Raw genomic sequence first — 13,238 nt, forward strand, 5'->3', positions numbered from 1 at the left:
ATCTCAACAGTAGGCCCACACTAGGTGATCATTATTTACCCCAGAAACAGAGTGATCGTGAATTACCCCGGGTCACCCTAAATGTAATTTGAATTTTATGCAATCATATTTTGCTTAAAATTGCAAAAGAATTGATGCTTACTCTAAGGCTAATAATGAAATCGAAAAGAAAGGTTTGAATTGCCAATGAGAATATGTTAAATAGAACTTTTTTATTAGAAAGGTGTTCTGATATGTGTCTATTTAAAGTTTCTTCGAATGAATCTCATTACCATACCATCACAAGTATTAATCTGACCAATAAAACAATTACCAGAAAATAAAAATTAACGTGTGTTTCATTCATATAAATAAAAAAGAGAAAATTTCTATATTTTTCGTAATTCGTTTTTATTTTTTTTTTTCAGCTGACAATTTTTTCCATATTTTTAAAATCAGAGGTGGAAAATAATTTGCTGTAATATGCTGCACACACTGCTGTTCTGGAGGGCTTCTATTATTGGGGTTATATTCAAAGACAGTTTGAAAATGCTATCTCAGTGGTTACCAACTGGTGGCCAGCGAAGCCTTTTTTTGTGGCCCGCGGACTAAAATATATATAAATTGTCATTTTTTGCGAACAATTTTCGTGAAAAATCTATATGGGTTTAAAATACTTTTCTTTCATTGAAAAGAAAAACTAAGTTCTTCGTTTCTGTGAAATTTAACATACCAACGGTGCAAAAAAATATATTTCTCAGATTTTGCATCCTAAAAAGTATTTATTCAAGAAAATATTTATTATTATTTGTAATTCAATACTTTAGTTTTGAACGACTTGGGAAAATCTGACAGGATAATATTTAATGTTCCTTCAAACATAAAAAAGTCCTGTATGAAATTTGGACAAAGTTGCGGCCCACCATTTGACAGGTGTTTTTAATTGTGGCCCCAGACTCATGTAAGTTGGAAATCCCTGTGCTATCTTATGAGAATGCATAAGTAGAAGCTTACAGCTGGTGATCAATGCTGACCATATTGTCTCCATCATGTGGTTAGTCACATAACTGTGGAGTCTTAATCTTCATGACTCCAACAATGGGCTGTTGCAAGAATACTTTGCTTTTTAAATTCATATATTTTTTTTTATATCCGCCGTTGAACAGTGGACCCAATTTTTGGGTTTACAACTACTGATGTTCAACTTCGTAGCCTTGTAATTTTGAACCAATACAGAGGACAAGGAAACTTCTTCATCAATACCCCAGAAGTATAATTTGTTTTTTTTGGAACATGGAGGACTTTGTGACTCAACAGATTTAATATGCACCAGTCACCATTTACTACACGGGGAGTCTTTGGTCCTCAGGGATCGAATCCACGACCTCTAGAGCATGGGTCCAGTGCCCTACCAGCCAGGCTATCATGGCCCCATATACATATATATGTTTTTTTGTTAAATTCTAGTAATAGTTTTTAAAACAGCTATTTACTATAGGTTAAAAAAAGTAGGATAACAACCAAGCATGTAAAAATACAGCAAACATTTTTATTTGAAAAAAAAAAAAATTTTAAAACCTTTTTTTTTTTTTTTTTTAAATTTTAATGAACTTGAAATAGTATACAAATATTTTTATGTATTATAATAACTTATTTTTGAAACTTATGGGTTAAAAAATGTTATATTTCACTCTATAATATTTAAAAAAATTATGGTGTTTTTTTTTAGATATTTTAAATAATGAAGATTTTACCTCTCAAGTAATTTCAAGTTGTTCTAGTTCAGAAGATAAACAAGTCAAACCTGTTTTTATATTTATCAATCTATTGAAGAAACTGAATTCTTTGAATATTTTATCTAATATTGATAGTATCCCTGAAGAGCTCTCCAATATTCTTTCTGTCATCATTGACTTGTTAGAAACAACTTATCGTCAGTATAATTTTATATCACTGAAGAAGTTCTTTACTTTTCTGTCTGAACTCAAGCTTTTGGTAAGATAAATCAAAGTGCTTTTACAAATTTTCTATATACATCTTATTTAATATTGCATTTTAATTTCACTGTTTAGTATAACAGGTGACAAAATTTGTTGGAATATATTGTAATTAAGATTTTTTTTTAATTTATTGCTTAATAATTAGGGTTCACGTCATTGACAACCAATATCAACTAAAATCAGACACATAAGCAACAAAATTTTTTTTTCTTCAAAAGTGTTTTGAAATAACAAAATAGTTAGGAAGTTTTTTGCATGGAATGCCATGCATTTCAATTTAATTATTGTACTAATTTTATTTTTCTACTTGTAGGTTAAATTTTTCAAACGGAATAATTAAGTGTCTGGTACAAAATATTTTAAATTTAAATGTTGATATTTCTAATTTACATTATGTACTGTGATTTGTACAGTGTTTGTGATTTCTGACAGTATAACTGTTCATCAATAAAACATTGTTTTTTACTCTTTTACAATTGACTTTATTTAAATTTTATAATTTTTAGATGATTAATTTTTGATGTACCTAATATTTTGTTAGTTCTTACATTTTCTGTTTTCTTCATTTATTTATTTATTTGGTATAAGCATTTTAATCTATTTGTAAGAAGATCTGTTTACTAATATAATTTTAGCTTTTTTTTTTCTTTTAATTTATCTTTAATCATTATGACGTAATTGACCTAATTAGTTTTAGGGCAGGGCTGATTGTGCTCCGTTAAAAAATCTGGATTTCCGGATTTTTCGTTAACAGTGATCCGGAAGTTTCCGGAGATCAAATTTTCAAAGGTGGAACTTAAAAACACCGTTTATTTTATTTGTTTAAAGGGATAGCCAGAGAGATACTTTCAAGGGCGCCGGTAGCGGGGTGCAAGAGGGTGCACTTGCACCCCCCTGGCTTTTTTTAAACAAAAAAAATATACAGAAAAAAAAAATTATAATTTTTTTTTTATGAGAACTATTTTTATTCAAAAACAAATTATTAAGTAGTTATTGATACATAACAATTAAAGAATGTTTAATCAAACAAGAATTGTAATCGTCTTGTTTGCTGTCCAAATCTGTTTATAACTTTTTCAATGAATTCTGAATCATCTTTGACTCTTTTCTTATGCACACTGAGCATGCACAAATTTGGCGGATATCTAAGCTATATTTTTAAATTTCATTTAATAAAAAATGAATAATATTAAATTTTCGATTAGTTATTTCGTTTAATAAAGGTGTATAACACAAATTGACTTCTCACAACTGTAAAACTTCATCAACACAATAAATACCAATGTTAAGCGCGCACAAGCACGTTACTATACGAAACTACTGTTTGTAGTTATTTGTGCTTCAAAGCCACTAGCCATATGCAACGCCATAAGTACAGTTTCTCGTGGCAAAATTTGCAAGAAATTCGTACTTTCTTTTTTTTAAATATCTTGTTAACGATGAAGAAATGTATCTTGAAAATTATTAACAGCTGAAAATATATGTAATAACAAAACAAAATGCAATAACAGAATTTTTTTTTCGGGGGGGGGGGAAATAACGAATANGGGGGGGGTAGATTGTTAGAGGGTTACACCCCTTTTATATTATTCTGCCGGCGCGCTTGGATACTTTATAAGCTTATATTCATGATTAATATTCATTTTTTATCAGTTGTTATAATCATAAACTCAAGAAAGAAGGATATATTTGTAAATTTTAATTACTTCTCCAGGTCATCATAGGTATATGTGTAAATGGTATAGGTATGTTTAAAATTTTAAATATATTTAAAGAAACTAAGAAATATTGTAAACTAAGAAATATTGAGAAAAAGGAAAAAAACCTTGTTAAATGTTTTTCTAATTTTTCAATTTAAACTGTTTCTTTTCTTTTTTTTTTTTTTTTGAAAAATAAAACTAAGGAAATTTTTCGGAATTTTGACTTGGGCTCACAATCATCCCTGTTAGGGTGTAATAGATGGCAATTACTAATTTTTTATGTGTACCATAACATTAATTATGCAAATGTAAAATGCGATTTTTTTTATTTTTTATCTCAAGTTTTTCTTCTATATTAAGTTTTTGGACCACTAAATGAATACCTAGGTGGTCTTATTGGACCACTAAATTTTCATTACTGGTGTAAGCCCTATTAATAATAATATCTATATTCTAATTATTTGAGAACATAATTTTAAACATAATTTGAGAACATAACTTTTAAGTGGAAATCAAGTTTTTTTTCCTTTTCTTTTAATTTAAATCAGCTTTTTTTTTCCTTTTAATTTAAATTAGTTTTTTGTTTAATGAAATGCAATTGATATCTGCCATTGAATAGTTTTGAAGAATTTAAATCTTCTAATTAGATTTTGAGAATTACAATTTTTTCACATTTAAATGACAATTTTTATAGTTTTACTATAAATAATTCTATCATCCCATAATTGCCTAAATGGGTTTGAATCCTATACTTGTCCTGTAAATCCTATACTAGTCTTATGAATAAATGTGATCTGAATGAGGAAACTATTTTGCAATATTATATGTATGACACAAATAATACATAACACGAAAAGAGTATCGGCTTCATTGAATCGGAACTGATACTCAAACAGAATAATTTGTAGTGTTTAGTTGTTCTTTAGCTGCACTAATAGAATAAAAGCAGCAAGATACATAACAGATACATAACATAATTTATATTATCTAGTAGATAAAAGGAAAAAATTTTCAAAGTTTCTTTGGATCATTTTATTCAGTTAGCTATGTTATTTATTTTATTCAATGGAATATTCACCATCGCAACACTCGAATAACAATCTGGAGAGAAGATCGGTTGCATGTCTTGACCTTCCCCCTATTCCTCTCCACATCTTCTCAGTTTTATAGGAATGTACTATGATATTTTACCCTTTCTTAATATTTTTCGTATTTACTTCTCAAAAATATTTTTTAAATTTCCATGATGTTTTCTTTTAGAACTATGTTACATGTAGTTTTTAGATCTATATAGTTTCCTAACTTAAATTTTTTTAGTCTATTTGAAAATCAGGGCAGATACTAACATTCTTCCTTCTCCTATGACTCTCCAAACGATAATGGTGAAAGCATGTGGAGTGTTGCTAAAGGTAGAGAGTTTTGTCTATGCCACCTGATGCCCATTACGATCGCCAATAATAAAATGCAATTTGATTCTAAAAATTATCCTTGAAGTTATAGCTTACATTGATTCTGAGCTCTGTAATTTTTCTTATAAAATTTTCATGGACGTTAACAAGAAACATTTTTTACAGAAATAAATTTTGATATTTAAATATAACGACTTTGTATTTTTATAACTGTGCATCATTAAATGAACAATTTTGTAAGTGGATAAATTAGATTTTTTTGTTCCCACTGCTCAAGTTAAACATAATTTAGGTCACTGAAATTATTTGCATTCTGAGTGAGAGAAACACTTCTTTTTCATATAATATTAAACTTCCATTTTTGAATTGTTTTCTGATCTCAAACACATCTCTGCACTGCCTTCTGTACTTGGCAATAAACCTTGTTTCTTACCAACCAATTCTTCTGAGCTCAACCAAGATCATGTACTGACAAATAAGTCTCCCTCTTGCTCTTTTTCCATTGGGAGCCCATTCATGTGCATTAGATGTTATTTGTTTCTTGGGCATTCTAAGAACATGGCCAAGTCAACTTCATCTCTCTTTGATAATCTCATCTATTTTTTTTTTCGAAAGGCTTCTAGTTTTTGTTTATCTACTTTTGTTTGTTTCCCATAGAGTAACAAAAGTAAGATAGATTTATTTGTAAAATTAAGAATCTAATCAAAATACTAACTAGAAATTGATTGGTTGCATTCAAATGTTTTATTTAAGAAACTAGATTATTACTGTATAATTCTTAGTAGTACTTATTATTTAATATTTCAATTAAATAAAATTTCTTTTACGTGCAAAAAAGTCCTCTATTGCTTTTATATAAATTGAGTTTCACATTTTAATTATGCACTGCTAAAAATTAATTTATATATATATATATATATATATATATATATATGTGTTGTTATGTTTATNTATATATATATATATATTTGTTGTTGTGTTTTTACGAATGTATGTAACAAAATGTAAAAACTTGTTTTTAAAATTATAGGATTTACTCAGTTTGATTGTAAAAAATGTTGAATCTCCCAAAATTCTCCAAAAGCTTAACCAACATTTTCCTCGTTGGTCTTCATCTTACAAAGAAACAGTGGAAAAGAACTATAACATTGAAGTAAGTGGTTGTATAATTTAAAAATGTGAATTAAAAAAAATTATTAAATTAATTTCTTATTGTAGTACATTTATTTATTTTTAGTAAATGTATGTTTAAAGTTTTAAAAGAATCTAGAAATTGTTTGTTTTTTCTGCTGTATAATAGAAAAAGAAATAATTTCTCCCTTAAAGCTTATAATTATTTATTATGAATAGTATTCAACTTCAGCTTATAATTTCTTTTCAAAGCTCCAAATTTTATTAGCTGATGAGCTTCTAAGTTGGATCAGTACTTGACCTTTAGTTTTCAAACTACTTTCTTAAATATCAAGTGTTTCAGTCATTGTACAAATGCATTTTGCACACTTTTAAGTTGTGTTGTTGTTGCTAAGTCCCATCTGGTCTGATTCCGTCAGACCAGATCAATAAATCCGTTGACATTTAGGAAGTCCGAAACTAAAAGGGTAGAGGAATGAATGTCGTTCCAGTCCAGCCCTAAACAGTTCAAGATGTGCTCAGGTGATGCCTGGTTTTGTTGGCATTTAGGGCAAAGAGGAAATATATTTTGACTAGCAGAAAAAGTGAGACCTTTTAAGTTGTACATGCTATTCAATGATTTTGAGAAAAGCCTGCAATTTTCTTGTCTCAATTCTGTGAAGGCAAGAATCATAAAACATTTATCTTATTTATTTATGTGTTCTTTGGTGTCTAAGTTCATAAGATAAATCTTGTTTTCCCTGCATATTGAAAATTTGATTCAAATTACTTGTAAAGTATTTAAAAAGCAAAAAAAAATTCTTTAAAAAAAATGCTAAGCTTCATAATATTTTAGCTTGTTGGTTTTAATGTTTAAGAAAGTGTATGAATATCCTTTAGCATATGAAAAATCTATAATTTTGGTATAATTTTAGTTTAAAATATGTTTGCCTTCTTCAGTATAATAATATTATTAATGTTGTGTTTACTTTACTAATTTTATGGCTAGATTTATCTTTTTATTTTCTAGAATTCTAAAATATTGGACAAAGTGGAAGAAAGTCATGCTCAGTGCCGCAGGCTAATTCTTAAACTTGCTGTTGACTTAACATTTAGAGCTAAATATATGACTGAACAATACACTAATGATGTAGACAGAATTGTAAAGGAATCCATATGTTATATTAAGGAAGCAATAAATGCTTTAGACTCATGTGCTGGTTCTTCTTTATTAGAAACTGTAAGTTATGTTATGTGTTAGAATTGCCTGATTTTCATATTAAATACATTAAATTTTTAAAAATAAAATTGTTCTGTTAATTTACTGTAAAATTAATGACCTATAATCAATTCGTCTTCTCGAGCAAAACTTTTAACATCATGAAAGTAGTTTGTTAAAGAATTAATATAATATACTAATATAAAGTGACTTTCTGGTGAAATATTTATGTGTAAATAATTCAATAAATAAAATTTATTACTTAATTTTTGAAAAAAAAATTGGGGTAGAAGCATAGACCCAATTACATATTTTTAGATATAAAATTTTTGAAGAAACTTTTTAATATATTTAAAAACTAAGTTTGTTTTAAATATAATAAAATGTAAAATCTCATTTTATATTACCTGTGGAGAGAAGCAAGTATTTTACAGAAAAATAAAATTCGATAATTTTGTCTGCACAAAAAGAAAAAAAGAACAGATCTAACAATAAAATTATGCTAAATTAGTTATACACTAAATTAGTGAAATTACACTAATAAAAATACGGAAGAAAACATGGTGACATTGTCACAGAACATTAGAGTTTTTGCCGAGAAAGTTTTTTTGTTAGGTAAGCAACAAAGTTTGGGTTTCTTTCCTGCAGAATTCTTCAAAAAAAAAATTTTTTTTTTTCCTTCTTCAGAATTCTTTGCAAAAGAAATACTTGCAATTTTATGGTTTCAGCTAGCATTTCAAATCGATAGTATTAAAAATAATTCTGAAATCTTGAAAATTTTAAAAATGTTCAATTTAGAAATGCTATTATTTTCATTTTTTTAAAAAAAACAAACATTGTGTACTTAAATAAAATAGGACTGTGAGTGGTGATTTTCTTATAAATTCAGATTTAAGGCAAAAGAAATAATAAATGGATGTTTTATTAGCAAAATTAGTGTTAAAATTAAATTCAAATGTTGTATTTGAATTTGGACCTTTTACTATCATTTCAATCTTTGAATTATCTTGTATAATCTGTTGTTATACAGGATCTAGCCAATCCAAGGTAACAGACAAAGCAAATGTGGCTCAACTTGAGTGTGAACAAGCCTTTATAATCTATCCCACTACCTTCTATTTATGCTTCAGATTTTTATAAAATATTAGAAAATACTTTTTGCGATATAATTGAGTGAGCTCATGACAAGATATCTTTTTGTTTTTATTTTAATAAATTTTTTTAAAATTTTTAATAATTTATTTTTGTTTTAGATTTTTTTCATTTCATTTTTTTTGTATTTTTTCTCATATATATGTGTATGAGATATATTTTTTTCCCTTTCTATTTTCAATTAATTTTTTAATAATTTATTTTTGACTTTAATTCCCCCCCCCCTATTTTTTCTTTTATACATGTAAATAGCACCAATTTAACTTAATCCATATTGAACCATATTAAAAAAAAAAATCATTCCATTTCAATACTGAGTAGCATCTGTTAAAAATCTGTTATATTTTAAATAGTATATTGGAACCATATCTTTTACCCTTGTTACATGTGTATATTATAATTCTTTGAATTTTTAATATATTTTTTAAGGTGGTTAAAGATGAAGAAAATGTAGCTGATGGGAGAGATTTAAGTGTGCAATTACTTTTTGAATATGTCCAACCTGAAATAACTGATGATGGCTTAGTTAAATTCTTAGAAGATCTTGAGCCATCTCTAAATTCTCAACCTACTGCTTCTGCCCTTACATCTTGTCTTTCACCATTTGATTCTTTAAGTGAAGATGAGGATTCAGATTTAAGGTAATTATTCACTAGAGGGAATCTCTGTAAACATTTCAATGAAAAATATTATTACAAATGCCTTTTTTCTTCAAACTAAACAGTTTTTAAAGAAATGTTATGTAAACATAACATTAAGATTTATAAGAATAATGAAAATTAAGTGGTCCTAAAAAACTACCTAAGTTTTCATTTGGTGATAAAAAAAATACAACATCGTAAGCCAAATGCTTTATTAGTACACAAGTTAACATATATTTTAGGGTTCATATCAACGGTACAGTTATGTAAAAAAGCACCCCAAATAACTTATGATTTTAACCATCAGATTTTCACGTTCTAGGACTCAATCTTAATGATTTTAAGGCCTGATCTTAAATATGTTAAATTAAATTGAAGGCCTGACCTTAAATATGTTAAATTAAAAAAGACAATATTTTTAGTTCGTTAAAAAATCAGACATAACATACTTTCTCTGACAAAATATGTATTTTTTTGGTCGGATTCATGTTTTCAGGGGTGGTTGTGCTCCGGGGAAACCCCGGAATTCCGGGGATTTTGAACTTCCATACCCGGAAATTCCGGGTATCGAAGGATTGATTCCCTAGATGCAGTGCAGACTATTAAATATGATTTAATGGCTTCTAAAGAAACCTCATGTGAAAAATATGGCTCAAAAAATCCAATGACTGATCCAATTCACAAAGATCTCTTACTGAATTTTTTTTTAAAGAATTAATTCAGGTAATTTAAAATATTTACATAAAATGTAGTTGTTTGTATGTTTGAAAATGTATGGTTATTAATTTTGCAAAAAAAGTAATTCATTGAACTTTTATAATTAGGTCATTCAATACTTCATAATTGTAATTTTTCCTTTCTCCCCCCCCCCTTCTCGAAACTCCAAAATGTCGATAGTAAGTTCGTAAAAGTTTCAGGGGATTTTTTGGGGTCCCACAAACACCCCTGTGTTTTTGACGAAAAGTTGTGATTGAATCCTAATTCATCTATATTGAATACTAAGCAGCTTTTATCTGACCATCAGTTTTCTTACCTTATACATTCTGTCTAATTTTTCGTAAAAACCGTATGCAATTTCTGAAATTGTGTTAGATTGTTGTCGTGGCAGAAGGCACTCTACTTTTTTCGTGAGTAAATGAGGATGTCTCATCATCTACTCGAGAAACCAATCCTCTCTTGGTCTTACATCCTTAAAGATATAAAAAAATAAAATTTTCTTTGACATATTGTCCAACAAGATGCAAAAGCTCTTGTCTGTCATGATTTCTAATTCTGGCTTAAGCCAACAAACATTCAAGTTCCTTTTTTTCTTTAATTGCTAAAATTGTAGGGTGTTCAGCTCTTTGATCCCCTGAATTAAATTTTTCAAATTTAAATTTCATGAACCGAGTGTGTGTGAGAGGTACTGATTAACAAAACTGGAAATTATATGACCAGGGAATGACTCAACAAGGAAAATACATTATTCTTTTGCCTTGCCTTTTGTTTTTAACCCCGTGATATATCATTTCTTGATATAGAAATGATCTTTGATGGCACTGTAAACAACAACCTGCAACAAAATGTTGACAGAGATGCCAACTGCTCCATACATGCCAAAATAATTTTTAAGAAACGGTAAATGGCTACAAACTAAATTTTGCAAATATTTGACTATTTTTGCTTGCTTTTTAAAAGGTATAACATGACAGAACTTCTATAAAGTGGTGAATTATATAACAGGGTATATAGCGTTTTTAAAAAGTGCTTTAAAGGTTCTTATTTTCGGTTTTTAAAAGCCCTTAAAGGTGCTTTTTTCAGTGGGTGTTTTTAAAAAGTGCTTGATTTTTTCTTCTTCAAAATGAGATTTTTCCTTTACCATGTTGATTTTAGCTTCGAATTATGCAATAAGACGCAGTTTACATTGTTCTGTTCAGCGTTTTCACAATTAATTCAACCCCAATCTTTTTCGACGTATTGTCAGTCCGTGGAGTAGGAAAACGCCATTCGTTTCACATGATTCAAAATTTCAAGATTTTTGACAATTATAAAAACAATGCCAAAATGTTTTTTTTTTTTACTTTTTGNCATTGCCAAAATTTTTTTTTTTTTTTTTTTGATACGACGGATAAAATTGTCAATTGTCAAAAACTTTCCAACCTTGCCTGATTATGATATTTTTTTTAAGTGCTTAAAAATATTTTTTGTTGAACAATTTGGCTACGCATCCTGTATAAGCCTATGAATTATTTAGAAATGGTGGTGGATAAAAATCTACTAAATTTATTAAACCATGAATCAAAATTGATCAACTACCACTTTAAAATATTTATTTGTTGTTCGGAGCAAGTTGGCATCTCTGTCTTGAAGACCTCTCAATTATTGTTTTGGCATAAGAAACAGATGACGTCTCCCAGACGTCTTCGTATGTCAAGGGGTTAATAAACCGTACTGTTAGTTGCCAAACTAACTTAATATTTTCTTTGACAACTTTTTATTCTATAAATACGAGAGATATTGATTTTGCATGAATTTGGGAATACCCTTTATGTGTAATGGAACTATGCTAAGTTTGATATTGTGTTAAAAAACGTAAAAAATATCTCTATTAAAGCTTAACTATGATGTATTAGTTTTGCAAAATTACTTAGTCTTTTTTAAAATAATATTGTTATCAAGTTCTTACATTTTTAAAAAAAAATTTTTTTTTGCTTGTAAAAATTTATAAGTTTAAGGAGATTGAAAAGAATTTAACTTTTAATTCTTTATGAATTAAAGAAAAAGGTAAGAAAAGCCTTATTTGATATTAAAGAATATAATTAGGAATTAAATTAATAAAAAAATGGAAAAGGAAAAAAACTATAAAAAAAAAATCTTGAGAAAAAAATTTTTAAGAGCTGAAAACAATGTTTTCATGAAAAGTGAAAAATAAAAGATAATATTTTCTTTAATGTATAGAAATATCATTTTACTAATTTTCCATTATGTTAACAAAAACTGTTATAAATGTATGCATTTTCTTTTTTTTTAATTGTTTTTTCTTTTAGTGAATCAGAATATGAGCTTTCACAAAGTGGTAGTCATCCAATTAATGGTAGCTAGATTACTTATGAAAGAAGATATAAAGTGCTGAAGACCATAGGTATGTTTTAAGTTTTTTAGCTAACTTTTTTACAGTTTTTAAGGTAAACTTACTTTGTATGTGCTATCTAAATTTAAATTACTTTTTCTTATTTTATTTTCAATTTTAGATTGTTTCTTGACGAATGAAGGATATTAAAAGAACAAACAATTTAAAGAAGAGTATGTACTTATATTTTCCATACGATGTAAACATTGATATTTCTAAATATCAGAATTCGGTGTCTTATTTTATAATTGCTTAAAAAGTTACACTTTGTAAATAAACTTTCAAACATGACAAATGAAACTGTGTTATGATTTACTACTAGAATTTTGTAAAATTCAATTTTATGTTTTTTGCTATGTTCATTATAATATTTGATATTACCCAGTGGTCAAAAACTTGTGCACCACAAGCAGCAAAACTACTGTAGTTGCTCCTTTTTATGGTAGTTTGTTGTGCACTACTTTTAAAAAGAAGTATTAAAAAAAGGTAGATTGTAGCAATTCCTGGCTACTACTTTTGGTGTTAATTAGTAAAGAAGCATGGTTTAAATATCACTAGCAGGGCTTGTCGCACACTAAGGATTTCAAATTATTAGCCAAATATCAAAAGTATTTGCCAATTTTCAGGAGTTTTTGCCAAATACAAACTTTCACAACTTTTTATGATAAATTTTTTTCCCATAGAAAGCTATTTTACGGTAGCTTGTTTCAGGCTTATATTATGTGAACCTAATTATAATTGGTTATCCGGTGCATCTATAAAAAATTACTGTCGTCAAATAATAAAAAATACTGATTTGTGTAGAAAAATTCATTTTGACGTAATTTTTAGGGTCAAGTGAAATATATATTTTTCTTTCTGGTGGAAAAAGTAATTTACCAATACTTTCGACAAAGCACAACTTTATTCACCAGATTTA

At 27.7% G+C, this 13,238-nt stretch overlaps 1 protein-coding gene across 1 annotated transcript in view; it reads left to right on the forward strand.

The window, feature by feature from the left end:
• Positions 1 to 12,619, forward strand: part of LOC107436370 (uncharacterized) — a 15,226-nt gene extending 2,607 nt beyond the window's left edge. Inside the window, exons 2-7 of the mRNA XM_016048064.3 lie at positions 1,709 to 1,974; positions 6,119 to 6,241; positions 7,229 to 7,438; positions 8,999 to 9,210; positions 12,237 to 12,331; positions 12,441 to 12,619. Of these exons, the coding sequence (XP_015903550.1) occupies positions 1,709 to 1,974; positions 6,119 to 6,241; positions 7,229 to 7,438; positions 8,999 to 9,210; positions 12,237 to 12,291 (866 nt within the window). The 3' untranslated portion in view covers positions 12,292 to 12,331; positions 12,441 to 12,619. The remainder of the gene's footprint in view (positions 1 to 1,708; positions 1,975 to 6,118; positions 6,242 to 7,228; positions 7,439 to 8,998; positions 9,211 to 12,236; positions 12,332 to 12,440) is intronic.
• Positions 12,620 to 13,238: the final 619 nt, after the last annotated feature.

The sequence above is a fragment of the Parasteatoda tepidariorum genome, chromosome 6, assembly GCF_043381705.1.
Source record: "Parasteatoda tepidariorum isolate YZ-2023 chromosome 6, CAS_Ptep_4.0, whole genome shotgun sequence".
Lineage (NCBI taxonomy): Eukaryota > Metazoa > Arthropoda > Arachnida > Araneae > Theridiidae > Parasteatoda > Parasteatoda tepidariorum.